At 35.0% G+C, this 17,837-nt stretch overlaps 1 protein-coding gene and 1 pseudogene across 2 annotated transcripts in view; both read right to left on the reverse strand.

Moving 5' to 3' along the window:
• Nucleotides 1-7,141, reverse strand: LOC114307048 (DUF21 domain-containing protein At2g14520). The gene is made up of 10 exons (XM_082903003.1): nt 6,357-7,141; nt 6,185-6,268; nt 5,315-5,454; nt 5,128-5,215; nt 4,021-4,062; nt 3,216-3,323; nt 2,962-3,059; nt 2,535-2,672; nt 376-2,262; nt 1-263 (listed from the first exon to the last, which is right to left on the reverse strand). Exons 1-9 carry the CDS (start codon nt 6,360-6,362, stop codon nt 2,214-2,216), a joined length of 753 nt encoding a protein of 250 aa, XP_082759129.1. The 5' UTR covers nt 6,363-7,141; the 3' UTR covers nt 1-263; nt 376-2,213.
• The window catches only part of LOC114256843 (NADP-dependent malic enzyme-like), a 22,415-nt pseudogene continuing 11,507 nt past the window's right edge, over nt 6,930-17,837 (reverse strand). Inside the window, exons 13-22 of the transcript XR_014349314.1 lie at nt 11,840-11,938; nt 11,712-11,747; nt 11,150; nt 10,141-10,193; nt 9,998-10,075; nt 9,812-9,886; nt 9,602-9,692; nt 8,943-9,072; nt 7,223-8,840; nt 6,930-6,992 (exon numbers count right to left, since the gene is read on the reverse strand). The product of XR_014349314.1 is annotated as an NADP-dependent malic enzyme-like (transcript). The remainder of the gene's footprint in view (nt 6,993-7,222; nt 8,841-8,942; nt 9,073-9,601; nt 9,693-9,811; nt 9,887-9,997; nt 10,076-10,140; nt 10,194-11,149; nt 11,151-11,711; nt 11,748-11,839; nt 11,939-17,837) is intronic.

Here is a 17,837-nt window from a genome sequence, read left to right on the forward strand (position 1 = left end):
TAGAGAGCAATGGAGAGGCATGATTGAGCATTAGAAGTGGTTTTTTTTTTTTTTTTTTTTACATGATGAGTTCAGTAGGATAGGAATGAATATATGCAGAGTTCATTTGCCAAATCTTGAGGGAGGCTATGATGTTGGCCTCAATAGCATTGTTGAAACAAGAAAATTTTTGCATCCTCATAGATGGCCTTCGTTGGATATATCCGCGAAGTTATGCACGTCCTCCCGCGTTGAGCGAAGCTTTCTACTATCGAGTGATCCACCTAAATTAAAAATGACCCCACATTTTAATAATCCAAATTTTATTTTTGATAAATTTTAGGATTTTAGGCAGCAAATTATTATTTACTACGCAAAATGATTTTTTTAACATACCAATATTCTCATGCTGAACTTTTCTCCTTTGAGCACTGGAACTGTGCTTCTGTAAATTGGTTTCATCACATCTGTTGCCTTTGAAGACCTACACAAAAAACAGGTGTATCGGCGAGTCAAGTTGTGGTTCATGCCAAAAACAGTCCTCTGATTAGGGATAGCAAAAAAATCCCCGACCCAGCAGTTCCCAACCCTCCCCGATTCTAATAAAATGAGTTTGGGGAGGGTAACCCGACCCAATTATGCATACTATAAAAAACCTGACATATAAATTACATAATTAAAAAATGATTTTAAAGATTTTTTTCTCTTCTATTCTCTGTTTTATTGTATATTGCAGCTCTTTTCTTTCTTCCTTGACTCTGATCGCACACTTAAATCAATGTTAAATCATTGCCATCTAGAACTATCAAAACCACATTATTAATATTCAATACTAAAAATATAAGACATAACACTAAACGGGGCAAGTAGGGTCGGAGACTAGATTATATTATGTGGGGAGGGCCGAGGATGGGGGAGAGGAGAGTCTGGCGGATAAGGTCCAATATTCACTAAACAAAGGTGGAGGAGGGTAGGGGTCAAAGACTCATACCTGCCTCATTGCCATCCTAACCTCTAATAATACTAAGCCAATGTTTCGGGTTGGAGAAAAAATCAGAATTATATGAAAATAATGGAGGTTCTCAGAGATGGATGGAGATTCTACCTTCAAAATGATTGTTAACAAGGGGCAGGTAATATAATTTTCAAAAAAAAATTAAAAATTATAAGGATGGACTTATATAATTTGGTAATACTCATAACCAATAAAACTATAATAAAGGAAAAAAAATGTTAATTAATATTGAGTATGTTTCAAGTGCACAATGAAAAGAGTAACAATATTTTAGTCTAAACACAATATTTTAGTTTCTCAGATATGCAAAAAGGATAGTTGAGAAAGCTCTTACACTGTCTGCAGATTTCGTAGAGCAGCAAATGTTGAAGGTATAGCACCACTAACACCAGAGCTACCAAAGTAACTGTCAAGGTGGATAATGTTCAAGAAACAAATGCAAAACTTTTTTGTCCTCAATACCAGATTAAATTTAAATTTTGTTCGTTTATGGTAAATCACGAGGTGACGACTCATGAGATGGGTTGCAAGCAATCAGCTAATCAGTAGAAAGGTACATGATACATATAACAGATCTTTATATCTGGTGACTATGACATTTCTTATAAAAAAGGATCGTGCTTACTTTTTAGTATGCCCAGAATATGTGTTTTGGAATTATTATGTGATGTGGACTAGCATAGCTCATTAAATAGCTGGATGGATTAAAAGTAGCAAGTCAACAACATCAAAATAATTCAAATAAGGTAACATTTGCATGGTATGCACAAAAGAGGAAGATAGAAGACCCAGACCATCTTTCCTGCCTAGAAGACAGTCCTTCTCTACCAAATCATAACAGGAAGGAATGACACATCCATGCCCTTTCATATCATTAGCAGAGTCAGAAATAATTAATGGAAAACCAGTACAATTATGTAACAAATATGGAACAAAAATGCATATTTCACGAGCCCTAGAAAATGCATCCATCACCTTTTCCACAGTAACATTTATAGGACCTAGAATGAAGTAACATTAACGCTGTTAATGAATTTATCAAAATATAATCACTTGAAGGAAACCACAAGTTAACATAAATTACCATCACATAAATCAGGATCAAAGGCAATCATTTCAGATAGAGAGAACTTTGTTCCACTGAACTTGGCAATTCCACTAAATGTTTCTGTACGTGGGAATTTCAGAATCGAAGGTCTAAATCCATGCACATGGAAAATTACTCCAAGGTCATGTGAAGAATCAATATGGAAAAAGGAAGTTTCTGCCTGAAAAGAATAGCACGTATACAAGTCAATCAATCCACATAACCAACTTCAATAAATACTAAAGAAATCTACTAATTTATGGACTTCATCAAATATCTGGTTAGCCAGTATACACTACAAACATGGCATTTATTTCTCATTTTCCTACCTATAAACTTTAAATACAAAATTATAACCATTTTCCCAGCTTAAACAATCATGCAAATTTGAACCAAAAAATGTTAGTCAAGAGTCTTCAGAAAAAGTGAATTATTATATCGTAATACACTAACCTCCCTTGTAGCGGTGATTGTGCCACGAAGATCTCATAGATCCAACAGAGATGATCAAAGTTGCCATTAGCAAAACCAACACACTCAGTGCAATAGTAACTCGAGCCATTCTTCGGATTTTCTGATTTTAAAACATACCTGAGAAGAAAACCAAACAGATCAAAAAAATGACCATATAAAGATTAAAAGAGACAGAGCATCAGGAAAAAGAAATTTAGTAATTGACTAGAAATGCCTCCTTTCCATTTCATCAGTAAATTCTTATTGAATGAATCTGTGAGACCTAACTCAAGAACAACAATACAGCAGAATAGGTAAAATTGGTGTTCTCCTAAAAGAGAGTCGCTAGTACAACCAAATTAACAATGATATGTCAAAAAGATAGAACAAAATAGTTTTCAGAGTCATAAGGTCTAGGAACTGATACCTGTAAGGCTCCTTACAAGCAAATCGAACTTCAGTTTTCAGAGTCATAAGGTCTAGGAACTGATCATCCTCAATCTTCTTCATTAAAATTTTGTTTGCCTAACACAATGAGAAGAGCTTGAGCATTTGAGTACATGAACGATAAGTTTTCACAAAAACAAATAAAAATATACCTCTATGAGTTCCTTCTCATGTTTCTTATACCTCTATGAGTTCCTTCTCATTAAAATTTCACAAAAACAAATAAAAATACACCTCTATGAGTTCCTTCTCATGTTTCTTATAGAGTTCTGCAACTCTTCTCTTGGCTTTAGCATAATCTTGAGCATTTGAGTACAGGAACGACAAGTTTTCAAGTTCAGACTGCCAGAAGGTATTAGTAGATTAGCAAAATAGTGGGTGCAAAGAAACATAACTGCAATGATAGTGTAAAATAAAATCACACATAACAGGAGCATAGTTACAAAAATGACAGAAAAATGACTGTGAAATAAAGCATCTCAGAGTAAAAGCAGTTTCCAGTTTTGGAGATCTTTAGATGGCTGATGACTTGGCAGGCTGGTACATCACAAGATTAATTTTAATAAAAGCTGGATTCACAATCTATGATGTATCATCAAATAAAGGTCAAGGAACAAGATCAAGCATCATAAACCCAATGTTGCAACATCAGACTTCAATAAAATAAATAGAAAATAAATGAAGCACATAGGAAATGTGCCAAGTTGAGATATTTATTATCAACAGTAGACATACATCAGGGTTTTTAACTTCAACATTGTCTAGCTTGGTCATGGAGAAAACGTATGGTGAAAATTCAACCCAAAGACACAAGAATACATTATGAAACATTGAATTCAAATGTAAGCCTAAAAAACTATCATGTGGGAATATTTTCACCCTGCACACACACAACACACACACACACACACACACAAAATACCAAACTGTAAAAAAAAATTTAATAAATTCTTCATAGCAAGAGGAATATTTTCATTTTGAAAATTAAAAAAACAGAGAAAAAAGAAGAAAACAGAGTAGTAGAAGGTTGGAAACTAACCTCATCATCATCCTCCATACTTGTTTTCTCGCTTCTTAAAAGCTGATTTTAGAAACAACAAACAGGCAATTGCTTCCTTTCTAGATAAAGGTTTTAAAGAATAGAATCGCCAACTATATGAAATTTCTAAACCATTCAATGAGCTTCATAGTTAACCCAATTGAGCAGTAAGAGACAATTATAAATCTTACGGCCATAAAAAAGTAAAGTTGCAGTCCTTCAGCAGGCCTATTAGCTTATTTCTCATGTTCTCAATGATCCAGGAGTGGTTACTATGTTTTATACTTTAAGGTTATTCACAAAATTAGAGACAAATGCGTGCAGTGACATGAAAGGGCAGTAACCAAATATGGATAGGAAGAGAAAAGAGTGGGTATAGGAGCAGACAACTTGAAACATAGAGATAAGAATATATTCATACTAGATTCAGGAGTCTAGCATGATAGGACCATTATATGACACAAGGATAAAAGAAGTAATTCAGGAATGCCTATACTTTTCCTAAAATTTTTATATTACTGGCTCAAGTTGGAAAGGACAAGGTTGCTAATTGATCCATAGTACTTAACTACTAATCACTCAATTAGCTAATAAACACACAAACAAAATCAAAGTAAATTTTAATTTCCTTTACCTCTTTTTTGCATGCATCATAGGTTTTAATACTATGTTTGAAGGTATAATACTGCAATAAATTCATAATATATCTTCTCAACTCTTCTTGTGTATACATCTTTTGCATCAAGAACAAAATAAGGAGCCAAAATCTTTTTATAGCTTATTTTCCACTGTAAAAATCACAAGAAAACTTCTCATGTCAGACTCTCACAAGAATTTATCTGCATGTACTTTACCAAAAGAAAGAATTTTTCTGCATGAAAGTCTAAAAGGTCCCAAACTATGAGATATGCTTTCTAGATAGGGCGGAGTGAAGCAGGAGGGTAAGAGAAAATGAAAATGAGCAGAGATGGTTCTAAAACAGCATGTCAAGTTTAAAAAATGAGCATACTAATAAACTAAAGTCACTTGAAAAATGATCATTCACCAAAGAGTGACAAAATAAACAATTTATTTTCAAATTACATGAAGCACAAACAAACAATTTACCAAAACAAGTCCAATTATGTTTGTAGGTTGCTCATAGTAGACTGGCACTCTTCTATGCCCTTTCTCCAAAATTAAATTCATCAGCTCCCTATTAGATATCAAGCATCATCATATATATGATCAGAACAAAGTTAAAAAAGACTTCAAGTAAACCTTCTATTCAAAAGTTTTCCAAAGCATGCAACACCTGTCAAGCTTGGCATTGATATCAACAGCAAAAGTGTCAGATATGGGAGTCATGGCATCACTGGCTGTTTTCTCAGTAAGCCCAAGGGCTCCAGCAATAATTGTTGTCCCATCATGTGTGAGTTCTCCACCTTTTCCAGCCTGTTTACAGGTAATCAGAAGACTATCAAGTCACAAGATAAAACATTAGGAAAAAGAAGCTCTTTGCAATGGAGTTTGAAGTGAAAAATAAAAATGGGATAACATTAACTTCGGGAGACGTTTTTGTAGACGAGAAAATTAAAATTCCTGCAAGCAGCACATTTTGTAGGAAAAAAGGAGGAGTATTGGATGGATGTTTTAAGGATTCCTCATTTGGAGACCTTTTTTTTTCTTTTGGGTGTGGGTGGGTGGGTGGGTGGGCAGGAAGGGACATGGGAGGGGGATGGACCAAATTGCATCATAAATAAAATAAAAATAATGTCGTTAGTTCATAATACTTTCACAAATGTGTCTACTTACCTCATTACCATGCAAATCAACTAGTGTTTTCACCATGCTGATTTAACCAGGAAAATTGAAACATCATGATGCGAAAAATAGATTTGAGTTTTCTAAAAGCACTTCTTTAGAAAATGTATCCATGCTACAAGAACATAACTCAAGTTTTCTAATAAGCACTTTTTCTATCAGAACAGATGGGCAGACACATTCCCACCTCAATTGCCCATGTAGCAAATTGCAGGGATAAGAAATCAGTTTTAAGTAGGTACAATCGGGCACGAATACCCTAATAAACCATAAATTGCACTGCAAATTCAAACAGATGTCCACTTGTTCCAAAATTTATTGCTCTCTTCTAAAGAAATGTTACCTAAGATAAATACCTCACCTCTCCAAACAGAAGTATCAATGTAACTGAAATCAGGATGGCACCCCAAGCAGTAACCAGACTATCCAGAAATATGGGAAGTGTCTGACAAAAAGAACATCTAAAAACATCAAGTACTTTACGATACATGTTATTAAAAATAGCTTGTTTCAACATGTCATAATATATGTACCTCCATGGCAGCAGCATTGCATATAAGCAACGTGCAAAGCAATAAATGCTGTTTTCGGACAACTGGTAATATCTTTTCTGTTGTGAAAAAGTAAAAGATGTCAATTATACTGTATAGTAGTACACAATCAAAATAAAGAGAGAGCCAAAGAATGCAATACAATTCTACCAACCTCAGCCATATGTAGTGTTTGAAGCATTACAAAAACAAAATCTAATAGTACAGCATATTTGGCATTTATAACTTGTGTCATCACCCATACATCACTAGCATCATCTCAATTATATTTATCTTGCCATATTTGTTTTTCTATTTATCTAGTCCAGCTAAATACCCCCCAAATGGGAAAATGCATGCCCTGTTTTCTTTGTAAGAAATGTCTTTTATTCATCAACAAGCCACTGAATGCTCTTCATACATGCTTGTCACGCTCACTCTCCTAACACTGCTGGAAAATACAAATCTGACTAATTGTAAGTTATATAGAGTTGACCAATTCAGATGAATTGAGACTAGCATTTATTTATATTAAAAAATATATATAGAATGGCAATTACACAGAAGAGAGAATGCATATAGAACAGAAACTCTTCAACTGCCTTCTCTCTAAGGCTTCCCCCAATTCTCGATCCTTCTCTGCACAAACGAAAATCAACAACCAAATCAACATTGTCCTTTAATAATGAAAATGCTGAAAATGAACCAGATTTTTAGAAGAAAATTTGTCTATCACTACAACTAGATTTATCAGGTTTTTTTTTTTTTTTTTTTTTTTAACTCCTTCAAAACACTGATTGTAAACCCAAATACAACACTAAAAATATAGAAAATAAATTATTATTTTTAAATAGTCTGGGAATAATTACCAATAAATGTAAAAGCGATGATGATCGACGCTTCAATCAATGCATCGCCAAAGCCCTAATGCAGGAATCAGGTGGTGCTCACCTTAGTAGATGATGGTGCTCGCTCCCCTCGCCGGTGCAGATGGTGAAGGCGGTGGAGCTTCGAAATCGAGAGAGAGAGAGAGAACTTCGAAATCAAAATCGAAATCGCCAATCGCTCAGAGAATGGATCTGAGATGAATCCCCAACCGCTCTGAGATTGGATCTGAGATAAATCACCAATCGCTCTGAGATTGGATCAACGGGGCTGAAGAAGGTTGATTCGATCGGTTGAGAGAGATTAGGGTTTAGAGAGGGTTGTGAGAGTGAGTGAGAGTGAGAGTGAGAGTGAGAGTGAGAGTGAGATCGATCCAGAGAGTGAGTGAGAGAGTAAGCGAGTGTTTTGGGTCCTTGGACCCAAAATAAGACATTTGAAGAGAGAGAGAGAGAGAGCGCGCGCGTGGGAGAGTTGTACATTTGCGCATGGGAGAGTTGGACATTTGGAGGCGCTTTTACACGCCCTCTCTTATGAAAACGGTATCGTTTTATTTTTAAAAAAAAGTGGCGTTTATCAAACGTGGTTAAATATTGAAAAAGATGACATTTAAAAAAACGTCGTTAAATGGACGTCGTTAAATCTTATTTTTCTTGTACTGTAATTAGTATAAATATTCAAGCTCAACTCAAACTTTTCTTTTTTGAGCTAGATAAACAAACCAGTTCAGCTCGGCTCATTTGCCACATTGGCCACTAAGAACTCACAACTAAGAATTGAGCTGAGCTCAAGCATTAATTACTATAAATATTCAAGCTCAACTCAAACTTTTCTTTTCTGAGCTTGATAGACAAACGAGCTCAGCTCAGCTCATTTGCTACACTGGCCACTAAGAACTAACTAAGAGAAATAGGTCAATGGGGGAAGATACAATTTAGCTTTGGGCCAAAGAACACGGGGATTGATTTATTAAAAAACACTGTATTCTATTACAATTACACATAGAAGGCAGTTAGGCTGAAAATTTTTTGTCCAGCTCTGTCGTTCTCTCTTATCCTTATGTTTCGAACTCTCTCTATCATACGATTCAAATGAAGCTTAGCATCAAAAGATAGTAACACATCTTGAGAATGACAAGCTCGGCATTCCAAATCCTCAATTGAGGCAAGTGGTTGATTCTACAAGTACCACCGCATCGGATGCTTCACAGGTCAGTCTGAATTTCTCCATATTTCCACAGCTTTTGTGACTTCACAGAGACTACTAAACTGGTAGTGAGTAGCAAGTAGAGACTGAAGTTGACAATGTTTAAACTAAAACCAACCTTTCATCCAACCCGACTCTTACTGTCATGGTTCTAATATAAACTCTAAAGCGTACAACACCACAAAAGTTCCGAAACACCATGATTGGAATGTAGAGGAAAAATGAGAGACACCAAACCAGAATATATAAGACCCCGAAGAAACACACTACATTAACTACTAGCCATAGTTTCTGCTCACAATTCAACAATTCATCGGAAGCTTCTGTAATTGGGAGTATACATGCAGCTTTCAGCGTACTTCACTAGAATATCAGGCCGAGGGAGACGCATTGCCAACCCTAGGAAACATTGTGAAAGTCATAAAAATAAACATGCTTCAAGGGGCAATTACAGCGGAGGTAAGACACATGAAGCAACCAAAGGTACACTTACTAACTCACCAAGTTCATATGCTTTTAGCAACCACATTAACAGCAATGTGGCCAGAGATCTTTCTGATATCAGAGAATGGTGGACAGATCAAACCCTTGTCCAAATTCTCTTTTGTTACTTGCTCAGCCAAAGCCTCTGCTGTTACAAAGGAAAGTAGATGATTTAGATACAAAGGTTAACCATTCTATCTATTTGTCGTGCCTGTCGCCTAGAATTGCAATTTAATAGGTTTCACCAAAAGTTTTTCGTAGTGCTTCACACATGATTATGGGCAACTCAGGGTAAAAAACTTTTGTTAAAAGGATATCTAGAGAGGGCAAGATGTACAGAGACTATTTCAATGACTTGAACCTGCGCCACCAGGGACGCTAATGGCAAATCGCCGTTACAGAACCAGATCACACATCAAGGGAATAAAACAAACACAAGGTGTTTTTTGAGTTTACATTCTATTGGAATTTGAGTAATCATCGCAGAACTTTTTCTAAAGAGAGTCTATTCATTATTTATGACTTGCATAGATATGTGACCAGGGGAAAGGGAAAAAAATAATAAAGCATAAGAACAATGAAATAAATTAAAGGAATGAATTCCTTGCTCTTCAATTAGCAAGTAAATTGTATTCAACTTATAATATATCTAATTATGTAATATGTAGTGCACTTACAGGCTGCCAGAAGCATTTCATCATGTACACGAATTGCACTAGAGATGACCAAACCCAAACCAAATCTAGGGAAAATATATGCATTATTTGCCTGAATTGATCACTAAAAAACAAAAAAACAAAAGGTGCCATCAAAATCAGTTTTTAGTATCCATCTCAGATGTATTAAGTATATAACACCAAAAAACTAGAAGTATAAAGTAATAGAACCTGGCCAGGTAGATAGAGTTTGCCATTGTATTCGACAGGGTCAAATGGACTTCCACTGGCAAAAATTGCATGTCCCTTTTTTAGAGAAGAGAAATTTATTAGTTTTGTATTTAAATCCAATCAGACATTATTTTGCATCAAAGCATCAAATTATAGGATAAGAAAAAATGCATAATTTATTTTTACTAGACTCCAAGTGTAAGCTTCTTCAACTGTGCACTCAGATTGCGAGGTTGGGTTGGAGAGAGCCATAACGAGAGGTTTCTGCATGCCATTCATTTAGAGTCTTATTATAAAATTTTGGAGAGAGAGAGAGAGAGAGAGAGTACCTCATTGAAGGAGGCCATGACCTCAATCACCTCTTTTGTGAATGTTCTTCCCACTCTAGATGAACCAAATGGACTTCCAAAGGTACACTCACTAACTCACCAAGTTCATATTCTTTAGCAGCTACATCAGCAGCAAATGTGGGCCGAGATCTTTCTGATATTAGAGAATGGTGGATAGATCAAACCCTTGTCGAAGTTCTCTTTTGTTACTTGCCCAGCCAAAGCCTCTGCTGTTACAAAGGAGAGTAGATGGTTTAGATACAAAGATGAACCATTCTAGCTATTTGTCGTGCCCATTTGCATAGAAGTAACTTCAATTAAATAGGTTTTGCCAAAAGTTTTCCATTGTGCTTCGCACATGATTATGGCAGCCTAGTGTATGACGCCTCTGCTAATACAGGGATCTAGAGAGGATAAGATGTACATAGTCTTTCTTTCATTTTTGAAGAGACTGTGTCTATGACTCAAACCTGTGCTACTAGGGATGGTAATGGCAAGCCTTACCATTGAGCCAAATCGCCCTAACAAAACCAGATCACACATCAAGGGAATAAAACAAACACAAGGTGTCATTTAGTTTACATTCTATTGGAATCTGAGTAAACATCTCAAAACTTTTTCTAAGAGTTTATTCATTATTTATGCCCTATATAGCTATGTGACCAGAGGAAATGGAAAAAAAAAATAAAGCAAAGTAAAATGAAATAAAATAAAGGACAGAATTCCTTTCTCTTCAATTAGCAAGTAAATTGTATTCAACTTATAATATATCTAATTATGTTATATGTAGTGTACTTACAGGCTGCTAGAAGCATTTCATCATGTACACGAATTGCACCAGAGATGACCAAACCCAAACTGAATCCAAGGAAAATATATGCATTATTTGCCTGAATGGATCACAAAAGAAAAAAAAAAGAAGGAAAGGCCATCAAAATCAGTTTTTAGTATCCATCTCAGATGTATTAAGGATTTTACACCAAAAAACTAGAAGTACAAAGTAATAGACCCTGGCCAGGTACAAAGACTTTGCCGTTGTATTCCATAGGGTCAAATGGACTTCCACTGGCAAAAATTGCATGTCCCTTTTTTCAGAACAGAGAAATTTATGAGTTTTGTATTTAAATCCAATCAGACATTACTTTGCATTAAAGCATCAAATTATAGGATAAGAAAAAATACATAATTTATATTTACCTGAACCTGGCCAGGTACAAAGACTTTGCTGTTGTATTCCATAGGGTCAACTGGACTTCCACTGGCAAAAATTGCATGACCCATTTTTAGAACAGAGAAATTTATTAGTTTTGTATTTAAATCCAATCAGACATTACTTTGCATTAAAGCATCAAATTATAGGATAAGAAAAAATACATAATTTATTTTTACCTGACTCCAAGTGTAAGCTTCTTCATCTGTGCACTCAGATTGCGAGGTTGGGTTGGAGAGAGCCATAATGAGAGGGTTCTGCATGCTATTCATTTAAAGTCTTGCGAGAAAATTTTGTATATAGAGAGAGAGAGAGTACCTCATTGAAGGATGCCATCCTCTTTTGTGAATGTTCTTTCCACTCCAGATGAACCAATTAGAACTGTTGGCTTGATAGCCTGATGACATTTGAAAATGAAAATAGAGTCCAACAATCACTAAGAACTATCTTCTTATAATAAAATATAGACACAAAGGGAATGCATCAAACCTTGACAGCATCTAAAAGATCCTTAACGGGTTCATGTTCGGGAGCCCAAGGTTTCTTGAAGTGTTGAAGGCAATTCTTACAAGAACTAACAATTAATCCCTGCAACAGAAATCACATGCTATGATTAATGCAAGACACAAGTGCCGAAAAAGGTAAAAATGGAAACAAAATAAAAATATGAACAGTCATGATTGACTAAAATATCCATCATTTAGCAAGGAACCTTCACTACCTTTGAGTCCACAAGCCAGATCTTCTTATGCATCTCTTCCAAAGGAGCTTTGCCCTATAACAGACGAATAAAATAAGACAATCACCAAGCAACTGTGAGAATATATATTGTATATATGGCATGATTGTGTAAAAATAGGAATCTTTGTATTTTCTTTTTCTTTGTATTTCCTTTTTCAATCCTAGGTTTAGGCTATATAAATCGATGACCGCTTTGTAAACAATACACAATTGAATATACGAATTCTTTTAGAATACTTACATGGTATCAAAGCCGTTTTCGTAACCTTAGCGCCGTCATCTTCCTCAGTCGTCTCTGATCAGTCTCTGTGCTCGCAAACCCTAGCACCGTCATCCGCCTTAGCCGTCAGTCTGTGTGCTCGCGAGCCCTAGCACGGTCTTCTCCTTCAGCCCTTTCTGCTGAGTCTCGTTGTCGCATCGTCGTTGTCTCCCTCAATCATATTTGCTTCGCCTCGTCTCATCTCTGCTTCGTCTCATCTCGGATTACATCTTCGTGACCATTGTATCTCTCTCTCTCTCGTGTAGCCTGGTTTGGTTTGGGGTTAATAAACTCAAAATTTGTTTTAGATTTATTATTTTTTGACCCAACACCTTATGAATATTATAATTCTATAACCCTTGTTTCATTATAATGTTGGACACCAAAACCCAAGCTATCAAGTGCAAACTCACTGGTAACAATTATGCCTACTGGGCCAGTGTTATGAAGAACTTTCTTCTTGGTCAGAAAAAATGGAGATATGTTTCTGGTTCTGTTCCTCGGCCATTGAACTCAAAGGCGGAAGGATATCTGACTTCCTGTGATACTTGGGATTGTGATAATGCCCAAGTTCTGACCTGGTTTCATAATTATGTGGATGACCGTATTGGAATGAAGTTTTCTAAATACAGCACTGCCAAGGAGGTGTGGGATTATTTACTGGGTGTTTATCAGCAGTCCAACTTTGCCAAGCTGTATGAGTTGGAAACAGCTATTCAGAGTGCTCGTCAACGGGATCAGACTATTCAAGATTTCTATACTGAGACTCTGGGATCAATTGGCTCTCATGGAACTATCTAGCCTCAAGGTACTAGACACTTATGTTGAGTTTCGAGAACAGGGTCGTTTAGTACAGTTCTTAACGGCTCTTTCTCTCCAAAATAAAAATGTCACATCATCATGCCTTGTCCATTTACCTATAAAATTCAACCAAAACGCAACTTCAATTTTAATATTCCATTTTATATGTACTCTATTTGATAAATACTTATTTTTCATATATTTTTTATCATGTATATAGTCTTGTCATTTTAAAATTTATTCTATGTAGGTGGTATTTGAAAATAATTATTGTGATACATAGAAACAAATTATGCATTTTCCATTTACCTATAAAGTTCTACACAAACTAAATTTCAAATATAATAATCAATTTCATATAGGCTCGGTTTGATAAATACTTCTTTTTTAAAAAAAATTCATCGTGTAGTTAGTTTTGTCATTTTCAGATTTCTTCTATGTACTTCATATTTTAATTTAATTATTATGATATTTGCAAAAAAATAATTTTCATTACAACATAATCTACTTAATTATCTTGCAAAAATAAATGAATGAATAAATAAATAAGACAAAATGTGCTTAATTATGTGCATCGCATGGATCAAATATCATTTAATTTCATATTTTGTATTTGTTGTCTATCTTATTGATGGCTTCCTATTCATTTATATTTCATGTTTTATTTAACATAAAATTACTTAGTACAAAATATATATAATGTAATTTACATTTTATATATCTATACACAACATATATATATAAATAATTCAAAACTGAATATTAGATAAAAAATCAATACTCTACATATTTAATTTATATATCAGCCATTACCACATGTGTGTACAAATGGTTTGCTTCATCTCTGTTATCGATTGTAATTTGTTCCAAAGCAGTCCTTGTACTTTCAAGGCATGTGATGTTGTAATGGTGATTTACAACGATACGAACAATGAAAAATGCAAGGTATTACAGGGCTTAAACAAAAAAATAACAAATCTACATATCAGATGCATCATCAATAGCGTCTTCTTAAGAGTAATCCGTACTGTCATCACGGAACTCTGATTCACTGTCTTCACCCATTGCCTTATCAAACTTGTCTTCGTCCTCCACCAATTTCACATCAGTGAGCCAATCAACGTTCTTCTTCATTGCACTGACTTGCCTCTCCAATCAACGTTCTTCTTCATTGCACTGACTTGCCTCTCCAAAGTTGACAACCGTCTCTCCACTTCATTCAGTCTCTCGTAGATAACTTCCAACGGTGGCAATACAGGATTGACATAACCCTGAACAATAGATTCAATCTTCTTCGAATCATACATTTTTGTTTGTATATCTCTATGGTTTATTTTACTTATTAGCTTTTTTTGAAAATGTACAGATTCATAATATTACAAAAACTAGTATGTACGTATTTATAAGATATGTAGGTGATATTTGAAAATAATTATTATGATATATGGAAACAAATTATGCATTTTCCATTTACCTATAAAGTTCTACACAAACTGAATTTCAGATAAACAAAGCAAAAAAAGATACGTACATACTATAAATACGTACATACTAGTTTTTGAATTTCAGATAAACAATGCATGAGGTCTTCTGAAAAGATACAACTGATGTATCATATCTTATAAGTATGTACATACTAGTTTTTGTAATATTATGAATCTGTACATTTTCAAAAAAAAGCTAATAAGTAAAATAAACCATAGACATATACAAACAAAAATGTGTGATTCGAAGTAGATTGAATCTATTGTTCAGGGCTATGTCAATCCTGTATTGCAATAGTTGGAAGTCATCTACGAGAGGCTGAATGAAGCGGAGAGACAGTTGTCAACTTTGGAAAGGCAAGTCAGTGCTATGAAGAAGAACATTGATTGGCTCACCGACGTGAAATTGGTAGAGGACAAAGACAAGTTTGATAAGGCAATGGATGAAGACAGTGAATCAGAGTCTCGTGCTGACAGTACAGATTACTCTTAAGAAGACGCTACTGATGATGCATCTGATATGTAGATTTGTTATTTTTTTGTTTAAGCCCTGTAATACCTTGCATTTTTCATTGTCCGTATGGTTGTAAATCACCATTACAACATCACATGCCTTGAAAGTACAAGGACTGCTTTAGAACAAATTACAATCGATAAGAGAGATGAAGTGAACCATTTGTACACACATATGTGGTAATGGCTGATATATAAATTAAATACGTAGAGTACTGATTTTTTCTTTAATATTCAGTATTGAATTATTTATATATATATATTGCATATAGATATATAAAATGTAAATTACATTATATATATTTTGTACTAAGTAATTTTATGTTAAATAAAACATGAAATATAAATGAATAGGAAGCCATAAATAAGATAGACAACAAATACAAAATATGAAATTAAATGATATTTGATCCATGCTATGCACATAAATAAGCACATTTTGTCTTATTTATTTATTCATTCATTTATTTTTGCAAGATAATTAAGTAGATTATGTTGTAATGAAGATTATTTTTTTTGCAAATATCATAATAATTAAATAAAAATATGAAGTACATAGAAGAAATCTGAAAACGACAAAACTAACTACACGATGAATTTTTTTTTAAAAAGAAGTATTTATCAAACCGACTCTATATGAAATTGATTATTATATCTGAAATTTAGTTTGTGTAGAACTTTATAGGTAAATGGAAAATGCATAATTTGTTTCTATATATCATAATAATTATTTTCAAATATCCCCTACATAGAAGAAATTTTAAAATGACAAGACTATATACACGATGAAAAATATGTGAAAATTAAATATTTATCATATAGAGTACATATAAAATGGAATATTAAAATTGAAGTTGCGTTTTGGTTGAACTTTATAGGTAAATGGACAAAGCATGATGATGTGACATTTTTATTTTTATAAAACTGTTAGTCTTTAGAATGTGCCACCTAAGCAAAGCAAAAACACAAATTTTAATAATATATACAATGACAAACCTGGCTTTTGGGCGCAAATGAGTAACAATTTTTAAATTTCAACCCACCCAACCACAAGGCCTGACGAAAACTATAAAAGACGAAACTTAGTTTCAACTTCATCTTACTTCAACTCCTCTCTTCTTCTCTGAAAACTTTCTTTTTGGTTACATCAGAAAGACTTTTGTCAAAACTTTCGAACTGTGCTAGTCCCGCTCAAAAATTCCCATCTTAAAACCCTAACCCATGGCACCGAAGAAATCGAAGTCCACCAAAGAAGATGAAACCAATGACGACCAACTTTGATTTTCCAAACGCATTAGAGACCTTACGAACTCATTGAAACTTGACTGCATTCTGATGCCAAGCAACAACATTGTGGCCAAAGCAACACTAGGCCCTACCTTCAAACAACACTTCCCCGACGAATTGGCTCCATACTACTCACTTGCCAATGGTGAAACCTTGCTCATTAACCAACCCAGACTGAACTGGACCAATTAGGAGAGTAGCAAAAATCCCTTTCGATCATGGAGACAATCAGACTCCACTTGGTAGAGCTAGGTCAAACGAATTGGAGGTCATGACTTCAATGTGTGGAAACATCTTGGCATCACTGAGGTAATCCGTTTGTCGACCCTCAAATTCGATATGAATAAATGGTTAATAGCCGCTGCTGCATGCTTCTGGTCCACATCCCATAATTCCATGCTTTTAAGATTTAGAATGATATCACCAACTGTCCTTGATGTAGCCCACCTCACCGGACTTCCTATTCTAGGGCTAGAAATTAGTGCCTTGCTAGAACCCATAAAAGTACCTTTCACCCTTGAGACTGGCATGAGTTACACTGACTTTACCAAAAATTACGAAGGCAAATAGGGTACTCCTGTCACTGACCAAGAAAGGGCTACCTTTTACCTCATGTGGCTTTGCCATTTCCTTTTCTGTGTTCCTGGCTATAAGATTACTAAAGAATACCTCCCTTTGGCTTCGCGCCTTCAAGATGGCCAAGCCATGGCCCTTCCTCCTTACTTGCTCGCCACATTTTACAAAGGCATGTTTTTCCCTTGTTGATAAGAAAATACCCGCCAATTGTGGTGGGTCATTCTGGCTTTTCCAAGCATGGTTGTATGCTTATTTTCCTGAAATACGACCTCCCAAACTAAACACTATGATCCCCAAGCATTACTCTTATGCAGAATGTTTCTTAACCTTTGTTGACACGCCCAAACTTAGCTTCTCTAAATGTCTTACTACACTCTTGAACTTTCCATCTGACAAAGACCCCCTACTGTTCATGCTATTTCAATCGTGTCGATTCTCATCTTCTAGACTACAACATCCCTTCATGGATCCCTCGAACCTAACAGATAAAGAAAAGATTTGTCAAGTTGAAACATGAAAACATATTCTCACTTGTAGACATATCCTAGGGGGGTGTTCTATCTGCTCGACCAAAATGTCTAGCTGTAGTATTGAAAACTATTCTCCCAATCAATGGGTCAGACAATTTGAACTTACTCAAGGCACACCTTGCCCTTACTTTCACTCCACCATTGAAGAACAAATATGGACAAGGATCAATATCAAAGAATCTTCCGATGCAAAACTAATCGGAGTGGAGAATGAAAAACTTCTACAAGGCTTTAGCACCTATTACTTCAAGCATGTTCCTGACCTCACCCAGGGTTTTCAACACTGGTGGACCCTT

This window comes from Camellia sinensis, chromosome 13 (genome assembly GCF_055761805.1).
Source record: "Camellia sinensis isolate YWXY chromosome 13, ASM5576180v1, whole genome shotgun sequence".
In the NCBI taxonomy this organism is placed as follows: domain Eukaryota; kingdom Viridiplantae; phylum Streptophyta; class Magnoliopsida; order Ericales; family Theaceae; genus Camellia; species Camellia sinensis.